General features: G+C 42.8%; 1 protein-coding gene across 1 annotated transcript; it reads left to right on the forward strand.

Annotated features, from left to right (window-relative positions):
* Positions 1-25,538, forward strand: LOC124851221 (putative palmitoyltransferase ZDHHC13). Its single transcript, XM_047338274.1, has 4 exons — positions 1-82; positions 1,598-1,818; positions 25,247-25,383; positions 25,483-25,538. Exons 1-4 carry the CDS (start codon positions 59-61, stop codon positions 25,500-25,502), a joined length of 402 nt encoding a protein of 133 aa, XP_047194230.1. The 5' UTR covers positions 1-58; the 3' UTR covers positions 25,503-25,538.
* Positions 25,539-26,263: the final 725 nt, after the last annotated feature.

Raw genomic sequence — 26,263 nt, forward strand, 5'->3', positions numbered from 1 at the left:
CGTTGATTGTGGCCCGTGTAGCATCAGGAACGTTTGTTTTCGGTTCCCCCTCACGAAGATGGACTGGACCGAGAGCAGCACCGTGAGTCTCCTCTTATTTACTAGCTGCTGCTGCCGTCTGGTTAGCGGGGCCAACTAGTTAACCCGGGTCAGACGCTGCGTTCAAACCCGGGTTCACTCCCTCGTTAGCATTAACCAGCTAACTCGCGGTTAATCTCGACGGTAAATTGCCCAAACGCGGAATTAACCTGCGGAGTCGAACCAGCTGTCAGCTCGTCCCTGGCGGAAGTGGGCGTTGCTAACGTGCTGCTAGTTACCTGTGGTCAACCAGGCGACAACTAACTAACGCCTGACTCGTGTTAACTCAGTCCTGTGCAACTAGCTAACTAGCTAACTAGCTAAATACTCAGCGTCCAGGTCCTGGGGAGATTCGTCATGATGATGATTTAACTGTTTCATCGTTTCCTCCATTAAAGGATTTAGTCTGAGGTTCTCACGTGGATCTGATGACTTCCTGGTTTTACTCTAGTGATAACTAAAAACCTACAGAACCCCCAAATACTGATGTACTACTCATATATTCAAATATATGTTAGGTTTCAGTTTCCCCGTTGAGCTGCAGAAGGAGGACAGACGGAAGTTTAGTTGAATTAATGATGACTTTGAATTATTTTTTATTCTATCATCCTCCAGAACACTTTGATGTGAAAGAAGATCAAAGCACCTCGCAACACAAAAAGCTCATTCAACTTGTAAAAAGATAAAAAATAAAAAATACAGAATTTAATTGTAGAAAAAGTATAAATATTACGGGTTTACATGAAAGAATGAACTGGGGAAAATATCAGAAGTGTAGTAGAGAAGAAATGTTTAGAACATGTGACTTTACTGTAGTGATACAAATAAACCTACAGAACCCCCCCCCAGTGCAAAATTATACTCAATATATGATTTATGATTATATACAAATACTGATATATTCAAATATACTGAGTTTACCAGATCAACTGGAAATTTACCAGAGTTGGTTTCAATTTCCTCTTTGTGTTTCACCACATCGTGTTTCCTGGTGAGACGGAGGACAGAGCGACTTTCTCTAGTCAAATTAAAGATATTAATGATAGTAGTAATAATAATAATAAGGCATTTTTGTTTATGTACAAATACAGTTACAGCATCTGTTGCACTTCTGTCCGTCCTGGGAGAGGGATCCTCACACGCGACTCTGTGGTTTCTACGTTTTGTTGTTTCTCATTGCGGGTTAAGATCAGAGGAAGTGGCACCGTGTTAAGATCTGTGAGACAAATTGTGGTTTGTGAATAAGGGCTTTACAATGTAAATTAGATTGATTGACGTAGGACTGAGCGACATGTCCAAAAATCCAAAAGTGTATGTGTGTTTTGTGTGTTCTTGTGTGTAGGTGTGTTCTGTGTGTAGGTGTGTTTGTGTGTTCTGTGTGTTTGTGTGTTCTGTGTGTTTGTGTGTTCTGTGTGACTGAGCCTAACGAGTCATACTACTGTAATCTGCCAGGATGATGTTTCCACATGAACCCTTCTGGACCAAACCTGTGTGTTTCCCTTGTGTGTTATTGTGCCAGGATCACGGCCACATGCGTGACGGCTGTCACCACGGACATGCGGGTCACTCTCACAGCCACGGGCCGAGAGCGGCGGCCGGCAGCATGCCTCATCCCTTTGCGCCGGCTTTTCAAGGGCCGTTTGGCAAGAGCGCAGATCAGACGATGGACCTCACTCAGCAGCCGAAGAAACGCTCGCACATGGACGACAGCGCCAGCTGGGACATCGTGAAGGCAACACAGTGAGTGGTGGATCATGGAGGATCTGTCTTTTCCGTTTCATGTCAACAGTCAGAGAAAGTATTACTTGTACACAGGTGTGACATCAAATCACCTTTTTGTTTTCCGGACTGAGAGGATGGAGCAAACCACAACGGGTGATGATTAATGATGTTTTAATGATTTTTATATTCAGTAACATCACCGCCTCTTCCTTTCATATGTAATTACATTATTACATATTGGCAACTGCTTCATCCAGCACATTTCTTTCCTATAGGTTTGCAGTTGCTCCTATAAAACCTATACATTTATTTTTCTTTTACTCAGATGTTTTTCCAGATGTTCACTGCCTGAGTCCTCACCGTGTTTTCACAAAAGTAAAACAGAATGACAACAGACAATTTTCAGGAAGATCTCAGATTCAAATATGTTCAAAATGTAGCAAAGAGGTCAACACACACCTTGTCTCTGACACGGACAGATATTTGATCAGTGCGTTTGTGCAGGAGTTTTACAACTGAACTGCAGGAACGTAGAACTCTGTGTTTACTTGGCAGTCAGAAGGGGATGATTCATTTTTTTTTGATCAGATTGAAATTCATCTAGAAAGAAAACCAGCCCGAAGAGGTAAAGGCTTCACAAACCACAGGAGTTGCTGCTCGGCTACTTTCTCTAACCGATCAGGCAGCTGAGTTGCAGAAGAGCAAAGGTCACTGCTTGTTGTACGAAAAAGAAAAGAATGTGTGGAGCCACTCCCTTAAACCTATGTCTGGAAATATCTTTCAAATAGACTGAACCTGCTTTTCCACTTTCGGGCAGAGTTGACAACTTATTATTTTGTCTCATTGAAAATATATTTTTAAAAATGATTTTATTTAATGCTCTGTGTTAGATCTTCTTGTTGTGTTTTTAATTATGATTTCGCAGCTCATGTGTGCACATTAAAACCTTTGTCTGGAAGCTATGACAACCTCCACCCAGGAGGTTGTGTTTTCACCCCTGTTCATTGTTTGTTTGTCAGCTGGTTCATGCAGAATGTATTTCAAACAAACTTGGCTGAAGGTTGAGACACGAGCCAAGAAAGGACTCGTTTAATTTCAGCTCAGAATCAGACAAGGGGACAGATCCAGGATTAGTTGCTAAAACTATGTGAGATAGAGCGTTTTAAATTGTTTCAAACCTCGATACGTGATTTGTCTTGTGTGTTTTTTGGGTCCAATATGTTGAAAAATGTATTTTCAGAAAAAAAAGATACCGAACATCAGCAAGGTGAAACAAAATTTAAAAGCCGAGGACTGTAAAGGATTCAAGCAATGAATAATAATTAATGAAGAAGAATGCAAATATATATGAATCAAACTAAACTGGAACTAAAAAACTTATCAAACATCATCAAGTTTTCAGAAACTTGTTGATGTTGTGTTTGTGTTTTCAGCCGGGGAAATCCTGGGTGTGACTGTGTCAGTCATGCTTTCCTTCCGACCAGAGTCTCACATTTTATTGAGTTGATTCTAAAACATGACTCAGGACTTTTAAATCAATTTTTTTCTTAGTTTTCAAACTAATACAAATTTCAAGCATCAAATTTTAAACATCAAATTAAATTTGAGCGGCTGTTTCAGGAAGCTCCACTCCACAGGACAACGTGCTGAGTTTCACGTTATAACGTGATACAGATCTTCCCATTCTAGAGTCAAGAAAACTGTGATTCATACAATTTAGATCAAACACACTAGTGGAAACATCACCAGGATTATTTTATATTTAATTTCCAAGATGGACTTTTTCACCTGAGTCTTACACTGCAGCTTTAAAATGGTCTGTGAGCAATCATCATATTTACTGTAAAGAGAGAGAGGAGGAGCCTGAGAATCAGGGAGTTGTCAGACCCATTTTCTGGGATGAGCAGAAGGAAGAAAAGTGGAGCAGGAGTGTGAACACAACTTTCTGAAAGTTTTAATACTCGAAGCACTCACACCTGCTGTTAACATCCGCCTGCTGATCACAGGACTCTAAGTTTGTCAGTTCACACCTGGTGACAGACGCAGTTCCATGTGATCGGATCTCAGAGACAGATGTGAACAGCAGCTGTGAACAAAGAGCCTTCAAAGGACTAATTAATGAGTTAACTCACAGTTTCACGCTTTATCTCATCACATCTGTTCATCAAGTGTTTAATAACAGAACGTGATTTCAGAATCATACGTTACAGTCACCTTAGCTGGTGTGTGTGTGTGTGTGTGTGTGTGTGTGTGTGTGTGTGTGTGTGTGTGTGTGTGTGTGTGTGTGTGTGTGTGTGTGTGTGTGTGTGTCCTTCCTTACTTTTTTTGGGTGTGTTTCTTGAACAGACTTGTTTGTCCTGATTCCTTTGTGCTTACAGTGTTTTTCCTCTCAGACTGAAGATGAGTGGTTAAGTGAGGAGGAAGAGGGAGACAGAGCAGAGTCTCCAAAACTAAGCTGTGTGTCTCTGAAGAGTGACTGGTCCATGGGACATCCTCCACACTTCAGCAATGAACCTGACCCTACACAAAGCAAGAGACCTGCTACAAAACATGTGAACCTCCAAACTGAATCCTCAGAGAATGAACCAGTGAATGATGTGTTCTACCAAACATGTTTGTGTTTGCAGAGGTCAGGACCACAGACTGAGTATGAGTTCCAGTGTTCAGCTGTGTGTCTCTGAAGAGTGACATGTCCAAAGGACTTCCTCTAGACTTCAGTAATGGAACCTGGACCCTCACACACAGAGTAAGAGACTGTTTTTTACTGTGACCTGCTCTGGAAGAGGATTTAGTTTCCTCTAGTGTGGCTCCTGCATTAGGACACAGCTTCATTGAAGTTGGTGATCAATTTCAGAATCACTGAAAGAGCTCAGACCTCCACCAAGAACCAACACGCTCCTTATGAAACCACTTTGAGATTCACTAGAGACTCATTTTTATTTGGATCTGCACCAAATTCCACACACTCCCCCCCCGATCTGTTCATGGTGTTTTATAATCCCACTAACGAACAAACCAACCAACACACAAACATACAGGGTGAAAACAAAACCTCCTTGACAGAAGTAATGACAACCTGTGACTGTGACATGTGACTTATCAGGAAATGTCTTCACAGAGACAGGAAGAGGAGTCATGTTTCTGAGGAGGAGCAGTCGCCCTGCTGTGCTTCGTCAGACGCTCCCATGATCCAGTCTCCACCAGCTGTGGACACTGGCTCCTGCAGACAGTGCATCACCTCATACTGGGACCAGTCTGGTTCTTCTTAGGAGACCTCCTGTCCCTGCGTGGACAAAGATCCAGAACAGGAGCTGGAGCCTGTGACAGCCGGTCAGAGCAGCACTGTATATGTGTCTGCTGATGTCTTCACTTGACATCAGCACATGTGGTTTTATTTGTTCCTTCATACAGCATCAACATTTAACATCGTTATAAAAGCACAAAGTTAAAAAGTTTTTATTTTCTGTAGTTTTTCTGTATCTGATGAAAACAATCAGCAGATTCTCAGATTCTGTCTCGACATTGTTTCTGTCTTTCAGCAGATCGTGGTCTGCAGGAGGTTTTAGATGAACATAAGCTCAGTCTGGAGGAGGAGATGTGAACATGTGACTGAAGGAACTGATGAAACAGGAAGTAGAACCCTCCTCAACAGGATCTACACTGAGCTCTACATCACAGAGGGACAGAGGAAGAGGTTAATACTAACATGAGGTGAGGCAGCTTGAGACGGCTTCCAAGATGGAAGAGCCTCCACTTTACACTCCCATCAAGTGCCACGACATCTTAAAGCCTCAACTGACCAGCAGAGCAGCATCAGAGTCGCCCTGACCAACGGCGGCCGCTGGCGTTGGAAAACTTTCGTGCAGAAGTTCACTTGACTGGGCAGAGGGTTTAGAAAACCAAGATGTGGTCTGCTGACTGTGCTTTCTGCTCAGGGAGCTGAACCTGGTGAAAGACCAGCAGCAACAGTCTTCTCACGCTGCCCGTGCTTTCCATCCAGCGCTACAGAAGTCACTGCAGAGACGCCGCTGTCTGTAAACCTTTGTTCATCTTTGACGGCCTGGATGAAAGCAGACTTTCTGGACTTCCAACCACAGGAGCTCGTCTTTCGATGTCACACAGAGGTCATCAGTCAACGCAAGCGTTGACAAATCTCATCCAGGGGAATCTGCTTCCCGGCTCGCCTGATAACCTCCAGACCTGCGGCGGCCAATCAGATCCTCCTGCATGTGTTGACAGGCCAGAAGCACGAGGCTTCACTGGAGGCCCAGAAGGAGGAGCACTTCAGGAGAAGATTCAGTGATGAAGAGCTGTGCAGCAGAATCATCTCACACATCAAGACGCCCAGGAGCCTCCAATATCATGTGTCAAATCCCAGTCTTCATGCTGGATGAGTGCTGCAGTTCTGGAGCACATGTTGACCACAGACCAGAGAGGAGAGCTGCCCAAGACCCTGACTGACCTGTACTCACACTTCCTGCTGGTTCAGACAAAGAGGAAGAACAACAAGTACGGTGAGGGACATGAGACGACTCCAACAGCAGCTGACGGAGCTGACAGGGACGTTCTTCTGAAGCTAGGAGGCTGGCACTTAAACATCTGGAGGAAGGAAACATCATGTTCTTACCAAGAAGACCTGGAGCGGTGTGGCCTTAATGTTACAGAGGCCTCAGTGTACCAGGAGCTGTACTTTCGAGATCTTCAGGAAGAGAGTGTGTGATCTTCCAGAAATCAGTCTACCGCTTTGTCTATCTGAGCGTTCAGGAGTTTCTGGCTGCAGTCTATGTCTCCACAGTTACACCAAGAGGAACACAGAAGAACTCAACAACTTTTGGGAACCTATTGGAACACAGATAGTACCTATCCCCGGATGACCTCCTGAAGAGAACCATGGAGAAATCCTCACCAGTAAAATGGTCATCTGACCTGTTTGTTCGCTTCCTTCACGAAGGCAAGCCAGTCTGGAGTCAACCAGAGAGTCTTAGGAGGGGCCTGCTGGGTCGGACAGAGAACAATCCAAGATCATCCAGAGAGTCATCAATCTGGAAGGAGATGCAGAGTGATGACATTTCCTCCTGACAGCTATCAACATCTTCCACTGTCTGGACTGAGATGAACTACCACCAGTTCATCAGCAGATGCAACAGTTCCTGACGTCAGAGAACAGATCGAAGGAGGAACTCTCTGAGATCCACTGCTCAGCTCTGGCCTACATGCTGCAGATGTCAGAGGAGGTTCTGGATGAGTTGGACTCTGAGAAGTTCAATACTGTGACCAGGGTCGATAGAGACTGATCCCAGCAGTGAGGAACTGGAAGGCTCAGAGTCCAGACATGATCAATAACATGTTCAATCAGTGGAGATGAGTTGTTCTTCAAATACACTCAGTGTTAAATGGTTCTCATTGTTTTGGGCAGCATGGTGTTGCAGTGGTCAACACTGTTAGTGCAGCCTTTCTGTGAGGAGGAGGTTCTCCTGGTGTCTGCAGGGTTTTCTGCCCTCCCAGCCTCCACAAACCCAAAGACATGTAGATCAGAGTTAGGTTGATTGGAGACTGAAATTCAGTGTCAGCTGAGATTGGCTCCAGGCCCCTGAGACCGCTAAAGGATAAGTGGCTACTGGCTGGAGTGTGTGTGTGTATTTATACGTATGTATACTTAAATATATGTATCAAAATTAACCCGTTAACACGGGATGATTAATTTGTGGAATTAACATGTTAATTATTTTAACGCATTAACGCATGTGCAGAATGAGCCGCTCCATGAACCCCCCACTCACCGCTCAGAGCGACCCATGCAGTGAGATCAGAGCTCCTTCAATATGAAGCAGTCAGTCAGTGACTTTGTAGAAGTGAAACACAGAGTTTCTCTGGTCTCAGCTGCTCAGTGATCAGCGTTTCATGATCAGAGCAGAAGCTGCAGCTGGTTTGTACCGAGCTGGAGTTTCTGTGTCCTCCTCCACTCTGCTCTCACTGAACTAATAAACACTCATCACTAGTTATCAGGACCTGATCAGCACATGAAGTCACTTAGTGTTGGCTTGATTCCCACAGTTTATGAGGCTGCATTTAAACATCATGAAAATGACTCGCCAACATGTTGTGCTCAGTACAAACACGAGACGCTCACAGTCAGACTCAGTGTTAAAATGAGCGACACGCAGACATGATCCGACTCCATCGATTCAGAACCAAACACATGACTGACGTTTGTCACCTGAATCATCCCAATAAAAAACGAACTGTGAACGTGAACTAGTTCATTTTCATCTGCATGAACTAAACTTGGAACTCGTTCTTTTTAAGTGTGAACTGGCTCAACACTGCTTCTGCAGATGGGCTCAGATTCAGATTTCACATTCACATTTAATTGTGTCAAGGTTTGGTTGTTTGTTTGATTCAAAAAAGAAAAGAAAAAAGTTTAATTCAACCATCCTATATTTGCTAAAAAAAAAAGAGTAAAGGCTAAGAACCCCCGATTGTTTAGGATAAAGGTTCTTTGAGTTTTATAAAGAAATTTAATGTTCTAAATAACATCATCCTATGTTTGCTCAGAGGCAAAGCAAAGAGACAGCCACATTTAATTATGGTGTGGTATGTTTTAGTTTGATATTTTATTTTTCAATCTAAATAACTATCATTTGACTTGTCATCAATTAAAAACTAATGTTAAAATGTATATATCCACCTTCTGTCATTTATCTTTCTGTTCCCACAACAATACAGAGATAAAGGGGATTTTTCAGTCATTTAGAAACGGTGATTAATCAGATAAATCACAGCTTCTCTGTGTTTAGGATGAGAATCACTGACTGTTCCTTTAAACTGAAGAAGCAGAACTGGAAATATCGCTTATTCTTCTTTCTGGTCAAACTAGAATTACCAATTCTGCGTTTGTACGCCACGCTAACCAGTGCAGTGTCCGTCCCTCCAGGTTCCTGACATGTTGCATTCATAATAATATGAGGTCACCAAAAATCTTGACTTGACCACTGGGAAATTCAATCAGTCATCTGGAGTCCAACTGGTCAAAATGTGAAGAAATCCCCTAAAGACAGACTTGAGACATCATGTCCAAGAGGCCAGAAACAGGAGTTTTTAACATGTTCATGAGGCAAAAAGGGGATTTACCAGGGTGAGGGTCAAATGATCACGTTTTATATGAATGTTGTATTTTCTGATTTTATTCTAACAGATATTTTCTTTAATTACAGACTTATTGGTTGTCGACTCTCAGAGACTCACTGTGAAGTCGTGGCCTCAGCTCTGAAGTCAGACCCCTCACATCTGAGAGAACTGGATCTGAGTGGAAACTCCCTGCAGGATTCAGGAGTGAAGCTGCTGTGTTCTGACCGGAGAGAGTCCAAACCGTGGACTGGAGACTCTGAGGTCCTTAAATCCTCTTCACTTTTCCAACTTTCTTTCTTATTCGGGTCATTATTTATTTAAAATTGTCAAAATTCTGCTCTGCTCACTGTCCCTCAGTCATCTGTCACTCACCCACTGTCAGTCACGCTCCACCTCATCAACTCCATTCACCTGCACTTCACCTGCTCCTGATCACTAAGAAAGTGTCAGTAAATAACATGTGGACTGAGGTTTAGCACTCATTCCTCCTCAGGTTTTCAAAATAAGACACATTCTTATTGAAACACGTTGGACAGTTGATAAGCAGAAACAAACAGGAAGTGAAATGACAGGAGCCATCCTACTTTAAACAGTAGTGTTTAATTACACAACCTGCTCAGTGACCAACACACAGAGAAGAAGGAGATGAATGAAACAATGGTCCAACATGTCTGATCTGATATTTATCTTCAGCTCACAGACTGACTGAGGTCAGCAGCATGTTGAGAGTCTGTGTTGACATGATGACGATCCACAGCCAACAGGAGGACACATTCAAATATTCATATTTCTTTTCATCCAGGTTGAAGAGCTGCAGACTGTCAGAGATCAGCTGTTCTTCTCTGGCTTCAGCTCTGAGGTCAAATCCCTCTCATCTGAGAGAACTGGATCTGAGTAACAACGACCTGCAGGACTCAGGAGTGAAGGAGCTGTGTGGTTTTCTACAGAGTCCAACCTGTACTTATAATGTTTCATACAAACCACCACGGTAAAAATGTGTATATAATGTAATATATTAATTCATTAATTAATATAATATTTATTATGAGGCGCATTGACTCTGCTCCTCTCATGTTTTCTAATCACTCACACTTAGAACTGATCTTTATAAAAACCTGCTGAATTCATATTTATGTTCCTGGATAAACGGGCGCCGCTTCGGCAAAACAAAGAAGTTCAAACACTGCGTTACGTCAGAATCTGCAGGAGGAACTTCGTTCGCGGGAGCGCAGGTGTGAATGTGTGTGTCTGTCTGCTCGCTCCTGTCCGCCTTCACACAAACTGATAATCACATGTATTTAGTTATTAATGGATGATGTCATGACCTAGATGGTTCCGCTACTTTAACCCTGATGTCCTGATTGTGTGCGTCACGTCACGGTTGTGTCGCAGGTTTAAACATATGTCTCTATAAACTCTAGGAGAATCAAACCAACACAAAGTGAACGTCAGTCCTGTACGTGTCCTGATGACGATCAGTGCTGATGTTTATTGTTAAAGTGTAAAGTGAGCGTCAGGAGGCATGAGGAGGAAGCTCCTCAGAGAATCTTGACACAGACGACCAGACTTTTACTGAGCGTCTGTCCTTGGTCCTTGACGGAGCAGTGTTATACTATTCAGCGGTGGAAACCCACTGAAACTATGAACGTAGCTGAACACATGATTATGTTGTGTCAGATCGATGCAGAGTCGCCCCCTCCTCACTGCAGGAGCCCAAACATTAACACATGTGCTGCTGCAGCTGCTCCTCCGCTCTGTGCTGTGTGCATCAACCTAACCTGATGTGGGTATGACTCTATTCCATACATGATTGGTTCGTGCTGTCTGTCAAAACATGGACGGATGAATTCTATCGACGTGTCTTAAATTTCCATCGAGGAAAAGTTATCAATATCGCTATCGCCCAGCCCGACACTGGAGCTTGAAGGTCAAAGTGCAGAACATGTGTTCCTATCAGTGAACACTGATACTGAGCTGAGAGATGTTTGTAGAATGAGCTGAGGACCGAGTCAGGCTCAATGTGACTGAAAGCTACTGACAGAGAAACAATCAATGCTGGACAATGTGTACATGTAATGTTTCTGTGGAAGCTAACCAGACTTGTTCCGGTGGTCCTGTGGACTGACCACATGACAGCGTACTGCGTCTCGTGTTCTGGCTCATTTCAAACATGAAACCTTCTTCTGGTTTCAGACTTTACACGGGTCGTCCATGCCTTTATCTCTTCACCACTAGATCTCTGTACCGCCCTGTACACACGTGTTCCTCAGGCTCCCTGCACCACTTTCAACTGGTCAAACTGCTGCTCAGATCATCGCCACTCAAGAAAACATGATCATAGGACTGCTCGCCTCTTCACACATCAACTGTGGAACATGGTCAGAAAAGGGTCGGACATTTTCTGAGCTGAAGCAGCAGCAGGAGATTGTCCGGTCCGACTTGCTCACAGCAACAGGAACATGTGGGAACATTCAGACGAGGGGCGGAGCTAAAACACATATCTCCATGATAAACCATGGCCATGCTGGTTACGTTAAGTTACAGGTTCAATGTGAAGGAGTTAGTGACGCCCCCAGGTGTCGTATATGTGAACGTAGTCCACTTGTTCACGTAATGACTCCTGAACATGTCCAGCAAGATATTTAGAGACATCTAGTGGTAGTTACATATTACAAACAACTGAACCTCGAGGACACGAGGACGCTCAAGCTGTTTTCAGTCATGAACTCTTGTAAAATAGTGTCTGGACATTTTCTGGAGTTTGACTCTTCACATATGAAGAACGGGTGGAGCAGCAGGAGGCCGATATGACGAGCAAATTTCTGCTGTGGAAAGATCAGTGTTGTTGTTTACAGCTCTCATCCACACCGGCGTCGGCCCTCATCACCAAAGCCTTGGAACCTCCTCGTGTTTCGAAGTTGACGCTCTCTGCCTTCTCCGTACGGCTCCTCTTCATCCTGAGATATTTGTGTTCTTCCTGTTTCACGTCCGTCACGTGTTTGTGTCATCAACACGCCCACTGGTTCTCTCCTCTGTGAATCCTCTGGACATTCACCTGCTCATTCTCAGATGGACTCACTCCAGAAACTGCATTAGGAGGCTGCAGGAAAAGTTCCAGAGCCATCCAGAACAACTTGATCTAGACTTCAATGCAGGTCTGAAAACAGAGACAGGGATGTTTAGTCAAAGTCCTTTATTTTCACGCATGGACTGGAAGGTTTAATTTTACAGTTCAGTTTAACTTTATACTTTATACTAGTCTTCTAGAATAGACTTCCACTGTAACTCCTCCTCTCTGAAATAAGACAAAAGTCACTCTCCTGCTCCAACCAGTTCAGAACGCAGCAGCTTCTCACTGGTGAGCTAAACAGCAACATCACATCTCCCTGATCCTCGCTCTCCATTGCTCCCTGTCCGTTTCTTTAGAATTGATTTTAAGATTTTACTGATCACTTTTAAAGCATCCTCGGCCCCAAACTACACTACAGAATTATTGAGCCCGCATGTTCCTGCACGCAGCCCAGGATCCTCAGGTGGATCCTGCTGTTCCAAAAGTCCAGGTTGAAAACTAAACCCGTGACTGCATTACCATTAGCCTCGGCTTGGAACGCCCTGAGGAGATAAGGCGGAGTCAGTGACTTCTTTAAATCACTTTTCAAACCCATTTTATAGACTTGCTTTGATATGATGTTGTGTTTTTACTGTGTTTTTATCATTTTCACCTTTTATTTACTTGTTTATTTGTCTAAATTGTCATTTTACTGCTTTTATAGATTCAAGTTTTTATTTACTTTTCTTACTTGCTGTCAAAGCACTTTTGTAAATCTGTTTTTAAAAAGAACTATATCAATAAAGTTTATTATTGTTATTATTTATTCAGGTTGGAGGGCTGCAGTCTGTCAGGAGATCGCTGTTCTCTCTGCTTCAGCTCTGAGGTCAAACCTCTCATCTGAGAGAACTGAAATCTGAGTATCAACAACCTGCAGGACTCAGGAGTGAAGGAGCTGTGGTTTTCTACAGAGTCCAACTCTGTCGATTTGGAGAGACTCTGAGGCTGCCCTACTGACTTGACTTTTGTAGATCTCATATCTATAATCCAGCATTTATACTCACAGATCTCATTTAATTCTAATTTAACATAATTCCTTTTCATACATAACTTGAATCAGCTTCATTAATTAATCTGTGACATTTTAAATATTCAGTTACTTGCTCAAAACACATCTGAGTTTAGTCTCGATTTCCTAAACTGATCTGCAGGACAGAGACCGGGTCCAAATAATATATTTTTACTGAATCAGGACTCGCTTAGTCCAACATGTCTGATTTCATTTATCTTCCATATTATGAGTCTGTGCTCACATGAATATTTGTATGTTATTTTAACATGAACTCAGTTTAATTTACAGTTAAGTTTTATTCTTTATTCAGGTTGAATCACTGCAGACTGTCAGAGATCAGCTGTTCTTCTCTGGCTTCAGCTCTGAGGTCAAACCCCTCTCATCTGAGAGAACTGGATCTGAGTCTAAACAACCTGCAGGACTCAGGAGTGAAGAAGCTGCTTGATCTAAAGCAGAGTTCAACCTGTCGACTGGAGACTCTGAGGTCAGTAGATGGTTGGAGTCAGTCCACGCTGCTTTCATCAGTATTTTACTAAACACAGTCAGTATCACAGTACAGATCCAGGGTCTGTGCTTCCAAGCAGGATTTGTGGTTATCAGGTTAACTTCAGGTTTAGTTTTTTCAGTCCTACGAAGCTCGTCCACTTCTTAACGAGGTAAATCACCATGGTAACCTCTGATGAACGGCTAACCTGCTCCAGGTTAAGTTGGAGATCAACCCGTATAAAAGCTCCGCCCACTGACACAGTGACTCTACACTGTTGTGTGGTGCACACTCTCCTTAAAGGGACGGATAAGGGAAGTTTAAATCAACGTCTGGTTGGTTCAGTTGATCTCTAACTCACCCAGAACATCTCAATCTCTCCAGACTCATCCTGTCACCAAAACACCAGATGCACTCAGTCAGCTTCCTGAAGATAGGTCCATGTGTTTCTATTGAGGAGTGATGTCAGAGGTTTCCACCACAGTGTGTGTCCTCAGAGACAGTGTGTGTCCTCAGAGTCAGTGTGTGTCCTCAGAGACAGTGAAACAGTGTGTGTCTTCAGAGTCAGTTTGTGTCCTCAGAGACAGTGAGTCAGTGTGTGTCCTCTGAGTCAGTGTATGTCCTCAGAGACAGTGTTTGTCCTCAGAGTCAGTGTGTGTCCTCAAAGACAGTGTGTGTCCTCAGAGTCAGTGTGTGTCCTCAGAGTCAGTGTGTGTCTTCAGAGTCAGTGAGACAGTGTGTGTCCTCAGAGACATTGTGTGTCCTCAGGGTCAGTGTGTGTGTCCTCAGAGTCTGTGTGTGTCCTCAGAGACAGTGAGTCAGTGTGTGTCCTCAGAGTCAGTGTATGTCCTCAGTGACAGTGAGTCAGTGTGTGTCCTCAAAGTCAGTGTGTGTCCTCAGAGACAATGAAACACTGTCTGTCCTCAGATTCAGTGTGTGTCCTCATAGACAGTGTGTGTCCTCAGAGTCAGTGTTTATCCTCAGAGACAGTGTGTGTCCTCATAGACAGTGTGTGTCCTCAGAGTCAGTGTTTATCCTCAGAGACAGTGTGTGTCCTCAGAGTCAGGTGTGTCCTCAGAGTCAGTGTGTGTCTTCAGAGTCAGTGAGACAGTGTGTGTCCTCAGAGACATTGTGTGTCCTCAGGGTCAGTGTGTGTGTCCTCAGAGTCCGTGTGTGTCCTCAGAGTCCGTGTGTGTCCTCAGAGACAGTGAGTCAGTGTGTGTCCTCAGAGTCAGTGTATGTCCTCAGAGACAGTGAGTCAGTGTGTGTCCTCAAAGTCAGTGTGTGTCCTCAGAGTCAGTGTATGTCCTCAGAGACAGTGAGTCAGTGTGTGTCCTCAGATTCAGTGTGTGTCCTCATAGACAGTGTGTGTCTCTTCAGAGTCAGTGTGTTTTCAGAGTCAGTGTGTGTCCTCAGAGACAGTGAGACAGTGTGTGTCCTCAGAGACAGTGATACAGTGTCTGTCTTCAGAAAGTGTGTGTCCTCAGAGTCAGTGAGACAGTGTGTGTCCTCAGAGTCAGTGTGTGTCCTCAGAGTCAGTGTGTGTCCTCAGAGACAGTGTGTGTCCTCAGGGTCAGGTGTGTGTCCTCAGAGTCAGTGAGACAGTGTGTGTCCTCAGAGCCAGTGTTGTCCTCAGAGACGGTGAGTCAGTGTGTGTCCTCTGAGTCAGTGTATGTCCTCAGAGACAGTGAGTCAGTGTGTGTCCTCAGATTCAGTGTGTGTCCTCAGAGACAGTGTGTGTCCTCAGAGTCAGTGTGTGTCCTCGGAGAAAGTGTGTCTCCTCAGAGTCAGTGTGTGTCTTCAGAGTCAGTGTGTGTCCTCAGATTCAGTGTGTGTCCTCAGAAACAGTGTGTGTCCTCAGAGTCAGTGTGTGTCCTCGGAGAAAGTGTGTCTCCTCAGAGTCAGTGTGTGTCTTCAGAGTCAGTGTGTGTCCTCAGAGACAGTGATAGAGTGTCTGTCCTCAGACAGTGTGTGTCTTCAGAGTCAGTGAGACAGTGTGTGTCCTTAGAGTCAGTGAGACAGTGTGTGTCCTCAGAGACAGTGTGTGTCCTCAGAGTCAGTGAGACAGTGTGTGTCCTCAGAGTCAGTGAGACAGTGTGTGTCCTCAGAGACAGTGTGTGTCCTCAGAGTCAGTGAGACAGTGTGTGTCCTCGGAGTCAGTGTGTGTCCTCAGAGACAGTGTGTGTCTTCAGAGTCAGTGTGTGTCCTCAGAGACAGTGAGACAGTGTTTGTCCTCAGAGTCAGTGAGACAGTGTGTGTACTCAGAGACAGTGTGTGTCCTCAGAGTCAGTGAGACAGTGTGTGTCCTCAGAGTCAGTGAGACAGTGTGTGTCTTCAGAGACAGTGTGTGTCCTCAGAGTCAGTGAGACAGTGTGTGTACTCAGAGACAGTGTGTGTCCTCAGAGTCAGTGAGACAGTGTGTGTCCTCAGAGTCAGTGAGACAGTGTGTGTCTTCAGAGACAGTGTGTGTCCTCAGAGTCAGTGAGACAGTGTGTGTCCTCGGAGTCAGTGTGTGTCCTCAGAGACAGTGTGTGTCTTCAGAGTCAGTGTGTGTCCTCAGAGACAGTGAGACAGTGTTTGTCCTCAGAGTCAGTGAGACAGTGTGCGTCCTCAGAGACAGGGTGTGTCCTCAGAGTCAGTGAGACAGTGTGTGTCACATCCTGGGATTCAAACGTTTCTCATCAAGAATCTTCTTCTCTTCCACTCGTCTTGTTAGTAAACAACAGATTCAGATCTCGTGGCCCCGAGTTATTTATCTCGTTCACACGTTATTATATCGTGGTCACGTAATATATCTTTACCAAATGCATCCAGGGGGCGCTGTAACTTACACATTGACACTATCCCAGATGTTTTACCAGATGTTCTTCCTGCATTTAGCAGCTGTGACTGAGTTTCTTTTATTCTGGATCATGTGTTTGTTCTCCTCTGATTTTTATTATAGAACAGTTTGATCCTCGTTGTGAAATATGAGGCTCTGCTGTCAGTCAAACTGTCCATGTCTGTGATTGGCCATACGCAGTAAACCACGCCCCTTTTATGTGCACGTGCTCACACAGTGAAACATGGCTTCACCTGTAACAGCAGTAAATCCACCTCTCAGGTGTCCACTCTGCACTTTGACATGCAGAGGAAACACACTTAGCTCTTAGCGTGTTCATTCCAACACGTGAACATGAAGCAGAGAGGAAGCTGCTCCACCTCTGAACAGGACTGAAGTCCCTGCTGCTCTTTCTACTGGATGTGCTGCATCACTGACTCACAGCTGATGAAGTGAGTCTCTGTAACACTGATGTCTTCTTCTCTCAACAGATGGGAGTGGTCTTAGTGAAGGTGAGTGTGAAGAGGACAGTGTGTGTGGACGGAGGCTGAGCTGTGTCCTGAGGATCCAGAGGCTGAAGCAGCAGCAGCTTGTGTGTAGAGCGGCTCTGACTGGGCCTTGTTGCTGGGAGGCAGAGTGGAGACAGAGCTCCAGAGGAATCAGAGGAGGTGAGCTGCTCTGAGATCAGCTGTCACACAGTGTCCAGTCCACCATCCTCCCTGTGTTCCTGTGGATGTGACACAGCATCATCAGTGGATCTGCTGCTGCTCTGTCCTTTGACTCAGTGTCTGCAGACACACTCACGCTCCTCCACCTCCTCCACTCTTTTATTCACTCACATATTCTGAACACAAACACACTCAGCAGATTGTTTCTGTTCACACCTACGCTCAATGTAGAGTCTCCAATTTACCCAACCCCTAATCTGCATGTGTTCGTGAGATGAAGCCAGAGCACCTGGAGAAAACACGGGGAGAACATGCAGACTCCACACAGGAAGAGCCCATCTGAACCGGGATTCAAACCAGGAACCTTAAGGCTGTGAGGCGACAGTGCCAACCACCTCGCAGCCCCAAAGTCTTGCCCCTCGCTACCGATTGTGTTTATTCACATGAAGAATGTCTTTATTGAAAGGACACAACACCAACAGAATATATAAACCCTCTGTAAAGAGTCACATATAGTGTATTTAACTTTGTCTTTATTATTTTCCACCTTTGTCCCTCAGTATGTCTCCATGTGTGTATAACCACATTCTGTGTATCTGTTTATGATCTTAAAGTTCCTGGATTCACGTCACAAATTGATTCAGTTCCACACAAAGTTAAACACATTTAAATCACTTTGAGTTCAAAATCCGAGTTTTGTCTTTGACACAAAAGATCAAAACCCTGGACTTAAAAATGGGACTTTTTCATTTCTGCATCAGGTGCAGAGCGGTGGTTGCTTTTCTACTTTTTGACCCACAGGTGGCGCTGTAGTATAACAGCAGAACATCCCAGTCAAAGCCTTTATATTCAGTCTATGAGTCAAACACATGGATCATTTCCTCTGTGACAAACCAGATGTAACGAGAAGAAAAACATCTCCGAGAGAAAAGTTCTGTTGTTTCTACTTGTCTCTGCTTTAATGCTCAATAAACATCCTTCCACCGACTTCACTGGAATCATGACTCTGGTTTTCTTTCATCTTGCAAACAAACAGGTGGAAACATCACCTCCTTGCTGCAGGTACATGAACAAAATCACCAGTTTGACATAATGGAAACAACCAGAAGAAAAATGAATGTTATATTTACAGAATGAAGAAGAGTCGATAAAGAGCAGAGCATTTTTAAGTCTCTGAGGAAACTTTCATAAATATTTAACCATATTTAATAGAAAACTGACCCAAGGACATTTTATACAAACGTAGATGAAGATTCTTCGTTTGTCCAGTTTGTGAATTGTTCAAAAACAATGTAAATCTGTTTGTATGTTCTCGACCACCAACTCAGAACAACCACAAGGGGGAGACTGTAGCAGGCCTCTGGGAACAGCAGCATGCTGGGAAATAATTGATGATGGGAGGTTCACAGCAGAGACAAGGGACAGAAAGTGTCTGAGAGATGATGTCCTGAAGACAGTGGACATTTTGGGCCTGTTGTGTTGAACAGTTTGTGTTATTTTGTGGAGACACTTGTCTCAACATGATGATTTCACTGAGTTTATTTTCAAGCCCGTCTCAGTTCTTTGTGACTTCAGGATAAGAAATGTTTGACAGAGTCAGTTCCTGACAGGCTCAAGTTCTCACTGTACGGAGAGGTCATCATGTGACTTTGTTATGATCATCAACACATGTGTGTCAGTGTAACATGTGACTGTGACGCCATGTTCATGAACACGCTGCTCTAACATCTGTCCAGCAGATGTTGAAGCTGTGAGGTCCAGTCCACTTCCTCTGCACCAGAGTGAGACCATCATCTCTGCATGGAGCTGTGCACGAGGCTGTTGTCATGGTGACACAGACAAAACACAAAGTGTGAAGGACACGTCGTCCAAATGATCCGTTCAAATTCCACCAAACATATTTATGGGATATACTTTATACTTATGAAGAAAAGTTTGATTTAAATACAAATTCTCAAATCTTGACTGAAAAGGAGCAGAAGGAAGAATAATCTGATATAATCCACTGCTCTTTCACAAGACATTCATGACAAAGTAGTTTCAGGTTTAGTTTAGGCCAGGTTTAGGTTTAGGTTAGTTTAAGTCTAGGTTGGGTTACGATAAGGTTCATGTTTAGATTAGGTTTAAATTTGTGTTAGGTTTAACCGCTTTCTCTCCCTCTAAGTATATTATATTTATTTAACATCTATGTTGGGCCATGGTTCTTCGTGAAACCACACTTCGGCCTACATGTTCAGTCAAAGCCTGAAGCCGCATGTTCCTCCAGGACTCAGTCTCCCAGGGGCCATCAAAAACCAGAGCAAGGAACTCAGTCTCCCAGGGAGCATCAACATCACACAGAGGTGTGAAAAAAACCCCCAGGGACACAGGTTTCAACTCCCATTGGTCACTCTGGACCCCATGACCTGTGAGGTCACCGGGCCAATATAAAGTCAGGTCTCCCCCTCTTCTGCCCTCTTTCTACACTCCCTCAATGGAGAGAAGGCTGTCGAGCCTCTTCTCCAGCTCACATCTTCTCTTCCCATCCAACTCTTCGAGAGGAGCACAAAGGTGCAGCTTCCAGCTCATCTCACCAAGGAAACCTCCTCGCCCTCAAAGCTCTACCAACGTCCTAGCAGCGATGCGATGTCCTTCCGGAAAACTTCAGCCAGCAACTGAGCTACACAGCTCAACAGAAACCAGCAAGACTACACAAAACTTCGAACTGCACAGCAACTTCCTTTTTCCCCTTTCCACGGACTGGTAACACAACTGGGCTTAATAATTATACTAGGCTAAGCAAGACTGTTTATTCGATTCTGTGTGAGGTTTATAAGTTTGATTTGTGGTGTGGTGATATTTTGGGTACAAGTTATTGAGAAAGTAATGTTAGTCTGTTATGCTCTTCACAGTCTTTCGTTGCATCCAATCTAGTAACTTTCTCTAATTTGGCACACACACAGACACACGCATAACTCTTCACCTCATTATCTCTACAGGTCGTAAACATTCCAATGGGGGGGAGGGTGTTATCTCTTTGGCCAGCCGCCATCTTGAAAGCACACTGACTCACACAGACACACACACATACCTATCTTTGTTTAGCAATTAGACCGTTAGTAATTTGTGTTTTTATACTTTATTATATTCATAATAAATGTTTTTCTTTCACAAATGTTTTTTCATTAATGTTGCATAAGTGAATTTCGCCAACCTCTACACTGTCAAGAACTCCATATCCTTCAACTTAGCGAACTATCTATATGGTAATTTTGGTTATAGTTATTAATTGAATTGTTAATCAGAGTTCCAAATTTGTAGTTAGTACTTTTATGAGACTTAATCAATAAATTGGCTATCTTTTCCCTTCCTTTGAAGGGTGGTGCCCCGAGGTAACTTTAATCAATTAAAGTTATTATTTAATATTAATATTTTTAATATTAATATTCAATATTTTATTTTGATAACCAAATTTATTGAATGCCGAAAAGCACACCATTTTATGGTATCACGTTTAATGCATTATTGCACAACATCAGTTAACATCATGAATAACGTTTGTGTTCCCTTCACAGTTTCAGCTTCTCGGCTCTGAACTGGAGCTCAGACGACCTCGCTGACTTTTCTCCAGTTGTTGCTTTGCCTGTTTTTCAACATTTCTCTCAGACCTGAATACGTCATGTAGGGTTTGCTTTACACATCAGGCGAGATAAAGAGCGTCTCCGTCAACTATCTCACATCTCATCTCGTTTTCACACCTGAGTCAAATGTTACGCAAGCATTTTGATTTTCTTTTGGAAAATAACCCGGTTTCACTTGCAGATTCAGCGAATATCATTTCATTTCTCCGGGAGCGAGAATATTCAAATAAAATCATCTTTTATTCTGTTTATTCGAGACTTAAATTAACCTATTTCCGGTATTATATCTAGTTTTCTACTTTTCATACTGTTTTGATGTTGAAGTTTCATCCGTCGATGTGTTCGGGCTCAGGTTTCCGTGCTCAGAAAACTTTTATCAATTATCTGCTCATTTAGTAACAGCAGCAATTTAGGAACAGTCCCCGAGTCTCAGTGTGGATCTCAGGTGCAGGAATTTCAGTTTCTGATATTTGAACATGTCCTATTTGCTTTTGTTTATCTTTTCATACAGTTTTGTCACAGATTTATTCATTTTCATGTATGTGCATGTGCTTCAGTGTGTTTTGTCATGTGTCTCTGTGTTATTCATGTTTTTAAGACCTGCTAATTGATGTGCATTGTCCTTTTTTAAATGAATAAACTTAAACATAAATGTGAAGTTAACTCTAATGTGTTAAGTTTTAGATTCAACTCATCAGACTCAGGTGGTTGGAAATGTGAGAGGAAACATTTCTGCAGCACAAAAGCAGCTTTTCCCGGTTTAAAATCCAACATGTCTGAATTCATTAGAAGCTTGAGAGGCCTCGTTTTCTTTATTAAATATTCATGTGTTGTTTCCATCCTGACACGTGTTGTTTTTCTACACTGATGCTTTAGAACAGTTGTTCTCTGTTGATGAACTCAGGAGCCGGAGCGGGGCCTGTGGGCGGGAGGAAAACCAAACTGTCCAATCACAGAGGGATCTGAAGGAAGAGGAGGAAGTGAAATGAGTCAAGGTAACGAAAATGACCAGAAAGAACATTTCCTGTTTAACACTTAAGGCTTCAACGTAAAACTATACAGGTTTTAATGTAACAAAAATACAGTAGGTGCACTGGATAAAAAAAAGAATTCTACAGCAATCAGGGCAATGCAAAGAAATAAGAAAACATTCAGTTTAAATTTACTTGTATAGAACCAAATCACAACATGACACCACATCAAATCTCATTTGGAAACCAGTGGCATTCATCTTGCTCTTATCCATTTTTCATTAAAGGCATTTTGGAATATTTTGGGACCAAATACTCAGATTTATACTGTGTGAGTTTAATGTGTTTCATGTTCATATTATTATTATTATTAGTTTTAGTAGTATTAGTAGTCGTATTAGTAGTTGTATTGTTATTGTTATTGGTAGTAGCAGTAGTAGTCGTTGTTATTGTTATGGTTATTATAATAATAATTATTGTTATTATATGTGCAGTAACGAAATTAATGCTTTGACTTTTCTAAGACTTTCGCCAAACGGTTCGCTCGTACATTGCGAAAAACAGCGGGAACAAATTGAATGGGAGTAAATGGGAGCATTCATCAAAGGAACAAGTGAGAAAATCAAAGCCACAAATGGAGGTTGTCAAACATGATTTTTACTTCAAAACGTAGGAAATCTTGTTAGCTACGCAGACATGTCACTATGAAATCTATCAGAGCTAAAAATTTCTAGGAGGGATTTTCTAGTTATTATTATTGGTGGTAGTAATAGTAGTAGTACTGTTATCGTTGTCATTTGCACTATTGCACATAATTGCACCATTGTTTTTCTTTTCTTTTTTTTTCTTCTTTAGGTGTATATATATATATATATATTTAGATATATATAATTTATTTTCTATTTTAAACTTTTGATATTCTATTTTATATTATTTTATTCAATATTTTGCCAGCGACTGCTTAATGTAATTGTTGTGCATTTGACATTAAACTCTTGAATCTTGAATCTTGAATTATAATTATTATTATTGTTATTATTATTATTATTGGTAGTCGTAGTAGTAGTAGTAGTAGTAGTGGTATTAGTTATTGTATTAGTATTAGTAGCATTTGTTTTGAAAAGCGAGCAGCGGAAGTTGCACGTTGATTGTGGCCCGTGTAGCATCAGGAACGTTTGTTTTCGGTTCCCCCTCACGAAGATGGACTGGACCGAGAGCAGCACCGTGAGTCTCCTCTTATTTACTAGCTGCTGCTGCCGTCTGGTTAGCGGGGCCAACTAGTTAACCCGGGTCAGACGCTGCGTTCAAACCCGGGTTCACTCCCTCGTTAGCATTAACCAGCTAACTCGCGGTTAATCTCGACGGTAAATTGCCCAAACGCGGAATTAACCTGCGGAGTCGAACCAGCTGTCAGCTCGTCCCTGGCGGAAGTGGGCGTTGCTAACGTGCTGCTAGTTACCTGTGGTCAACCAGGCGACAACTAACTAACGCCTGACTCGTGTTAACTCAGTCCTGTGCAACTAGCTAACTAGCTAACTAGCTAAATACTCAGCGTCCAGGTCCTGGGGAGATTCGTCATGATGATGATTTAACTGTTTCATCGTTTCCTCCATTAAAGGATTTAGTCTGAGGTTCTCACGTGGATCTGATGACTTCCTGGTTTTACTCTAGTGATAACTAAAAACCTACAGAACCCCCCAAATACTGATGTACTACTCATATATTCAAATATATGTTAGGTTTCAGTTTCCCCGTTGAGCTGCAGAAGGAGGAGAGACGGAAGTTTAGTTGAATTAATGATGACTTTGAATTATTTTTTATTCTATCATCCTCCAGAACACTTTGATGTGAAAGAAGATCAAAGCACCTCGCAACACAAAAAGCTCATTCAACTTGTAAAAAGATAAAAAATTAAAAATACAGAATTTAATTGTAGAAAAAGTATAAATATTACGGGTTTACATGAAAGAATGAACTGGGGAAAATATCAGAAGTGTAGTAGAGAAGAAATGTTTAGAACATGTGACTTTACTGTAGTGATACAAATAAACCTACAGAACCCCCCCCCAGTGCAAAATTATACTCAATATATGATTTATGATTATATACAAATACTGATATATTCAAATATACTGAGTTTACCAGATCAACTGGAAATTTACCAGAGTTGGTTTCAATTTCCTCTTTGTGTTTCACCACATCGTGTTTCCTGGTGAGACGGAGGACAGAGCGACTTTCTCTAGTCAAATTAAAGATATTAATGATAGTAGTAATAATAATAATAAGGCATTTTTGTTTATGTACAAATACAGTTACAGCATCTGTTGCACTTCTGTCCGTCCTGGGAGAGGGATCCTCACACGCGACTCTGTGGTTTCTACGTTTCATTTCAAACCTCGATACGTGATTTGTCTTGTGTGTTTTTTGGGTCCAATATGTTGAAAAATGTATTTTCAGAAAAAAAAGATACCGGGCATCAGCAGAGTGAAACAAATTTAAAAGCCGAGGACTGTAGGATTCAAGCAATGAATAATAATTAATGAAGAAGAAATGCAAATATATATGAATCAAACTAAACTGGAACTAAAAAACTTATCAAACATCATCAAGTTTTCAGAAACTTGTTGATGTTGTGTTTGTGTTTTCAGCCGGGGAAATCCTGGGTGTGACTGTGTCAGTCATGCTTTCCTTCCGACCAGAGTCTCACATTTTATTGAGTTGATTCTAAAACATGACTCAGGACTTTTAAATCAATTTTTTTCTTAGTTTTCAAACTAATACAAATTTCAAGCATCAAATTTTAAACATCAAATTAAATTTGAGCGGCTGTTTCAGGAAGCTCCACTCCACAGGACAACGTGCTGAGTTTCACGTTATAACGTGATACAGATCTTCCCATTCTAGAGTCAAGAAAACTGTGATTCATACAATTTAGATCAAACACACTAGTGGAAACATCACCAGGATTATTTTGTATTTAATTTCCAAGATGGATCCTTTCACCTGAGTCTTACACACTGCAGCTTTAAATGGTCTGTGAGCAGCTATCTATTTACTGTAAAGAGAGAGAGAGAGAGGAGCATGAGAACAGGGAGTTGTCAGACTCCATTTTCTCTAGGATGAGCAGAAGGAAGAAAAGTGAGCAGGTGAGTGTAGACACAACTCTGAAAGTTTACTGTCACACACTCTCACACCTGCTATTGCTTTTACATCCGTCTGCTGATCACAGGACTCTAAGTTTGTCAGTTCACCTGGTGACAGACGTGGTTTCCATGTGATCAGATCCCCGAGACAGATGTGAACCAACAGCTGTGGAACAAAGGCCTTCAAAGGACTAATTAGCAGAGTTAACTCACAGTTTCCGTTTATCTTCATCACATCTGTTCATCAAGTGTTTAATAACAGAACGTGATTTCAGAATCATACGTTACAGTCACCTTAGCTGGTGTGTGTGTGTGTGTGTGTGTGTGTGTGTGTGTGTGTGTGTGTGTGTGTGTGTGTGTGTGTGTGTGTGTGTGTGTGTGTGTGTGTGTGTGTGTGTGTGTGTGTGTCCTTCCTTGTTTTTTTGGGTGTGTTTCTTGAACAGACTTGTTTGTCCTGATTCCTTTGTGCTTACAGTGTTTTTCCTCTCAGACTGAAGATGAGTGGTTATGAGGAGGAAGAGGAGGACAGAGCAGAGTCTCCAGTGTTCAGCTGTGTGTCTCTGAAGAGTGACTGGTCCATGGGACATCCTCCACACTTCAGTAATGAACCTGGACCCTCACACAAAAGTAAGAGACCCTACTTTACAAACATGTGAACCTCCAGCTGAATCCTCAGAGAATGGAGCCAGTGAATGATGTTCTAGGTAAACATGTTTGTGTTTGCAGAGGTCAGGACCACAGACTGAGAACAGAGTCTCAGTGTTCAGCTGTGTGTCTCTGAAAGAGTGACATGTCAAGGACTTCCTCTAGACTTCAGTAATGAACCTGGACCCTCACACACAGAGTAAGAAGTTTATTTTTACTGTGACCTGCTCTGAAGAGGATTTGGATTTCCTCTAGTGTGGCCCCTGCATTAGGACACAGCTTCATTGAGATTGGTGACTAATCTCTCAGAATCATGAAAGAGCTCAGACCTCCCACCAAGAACCAACAACTCCTTATGAAACCACTTTGAGATTCACTAGAGACTCATTTTTATTTGGATCTGCACCAAATTCCACCTCCCCCGATCTGTTCATGAGTGTTTATAATCCACTAACGAACAAACCAACCAACACACAAACATACAGAGGTGAAAACAAAACCTCCTTGACAAGTAATGACAACCTGTGACTGTGACATATGACATCAGGAAATGTCTTCACACAGAGAGAGAGGAGGAGGAGTCATGTTTCTGAGGAGGAGCGATCGTCCTGCTGTGCTTCGTGTCAGGACGTCCTAGGCCAGTCTCCACCAGCTGGACACTGGTTCTGCAGACAGTGCATCACCTCATACTGGGATGATGGTTCTTCAAGGGAGACTCCTCCTGTCACAGTGTGGACAAAGATCAGGAGCAGGAGCTGGAGCTCAGACAGCCGGTCAGAGCAGCACTGTACATGTGTCTGTGATGTCTTCACTTCTGACATCCCAGCACATGTGATTTTATTTTGTTCCTTCATACAGCATC

The sequence above is a fragment of the Hippoglossus stenolepis genome, chromosome 1 (genome assembly GCF_022539355.2).
Source record: "Hippoglossus stenolepis isolate QCI-W04-F060 chromosome 1, HSTE1.2, whole genome shotgun sequence".
NCBI classification, from domain to species: Eukaryota; Metazoa; Chordata; class Actinopteri; order Pleuronectiformes; family Pleuronectidae; genus Hippoglossus; species Hippoglossus stenolepis.

Excerpts from the sequence above, each read along its gene's own strand:
- LOC124851221 (XM_047338274.1), top strand. The coding sequence starts at position 59 with ATGGACTGGACCGAGAGCAGCACC. Across the intron at positions 83-1,597 it reads ACTGGACCGAGAGCAGCACC|GATCACGGCCACATGCGTGA; the intron begins GTGAGTCTCCTC and ends TTATTGTGCCAG. Across the intron at positions 25,384-25,482 it reads ACCTGGACCCTCACACAAAA|AGGTCAGGACCACAGACTGA; the intron begins GTAAGAGACCCT and ends TTGTGTTTGCAG.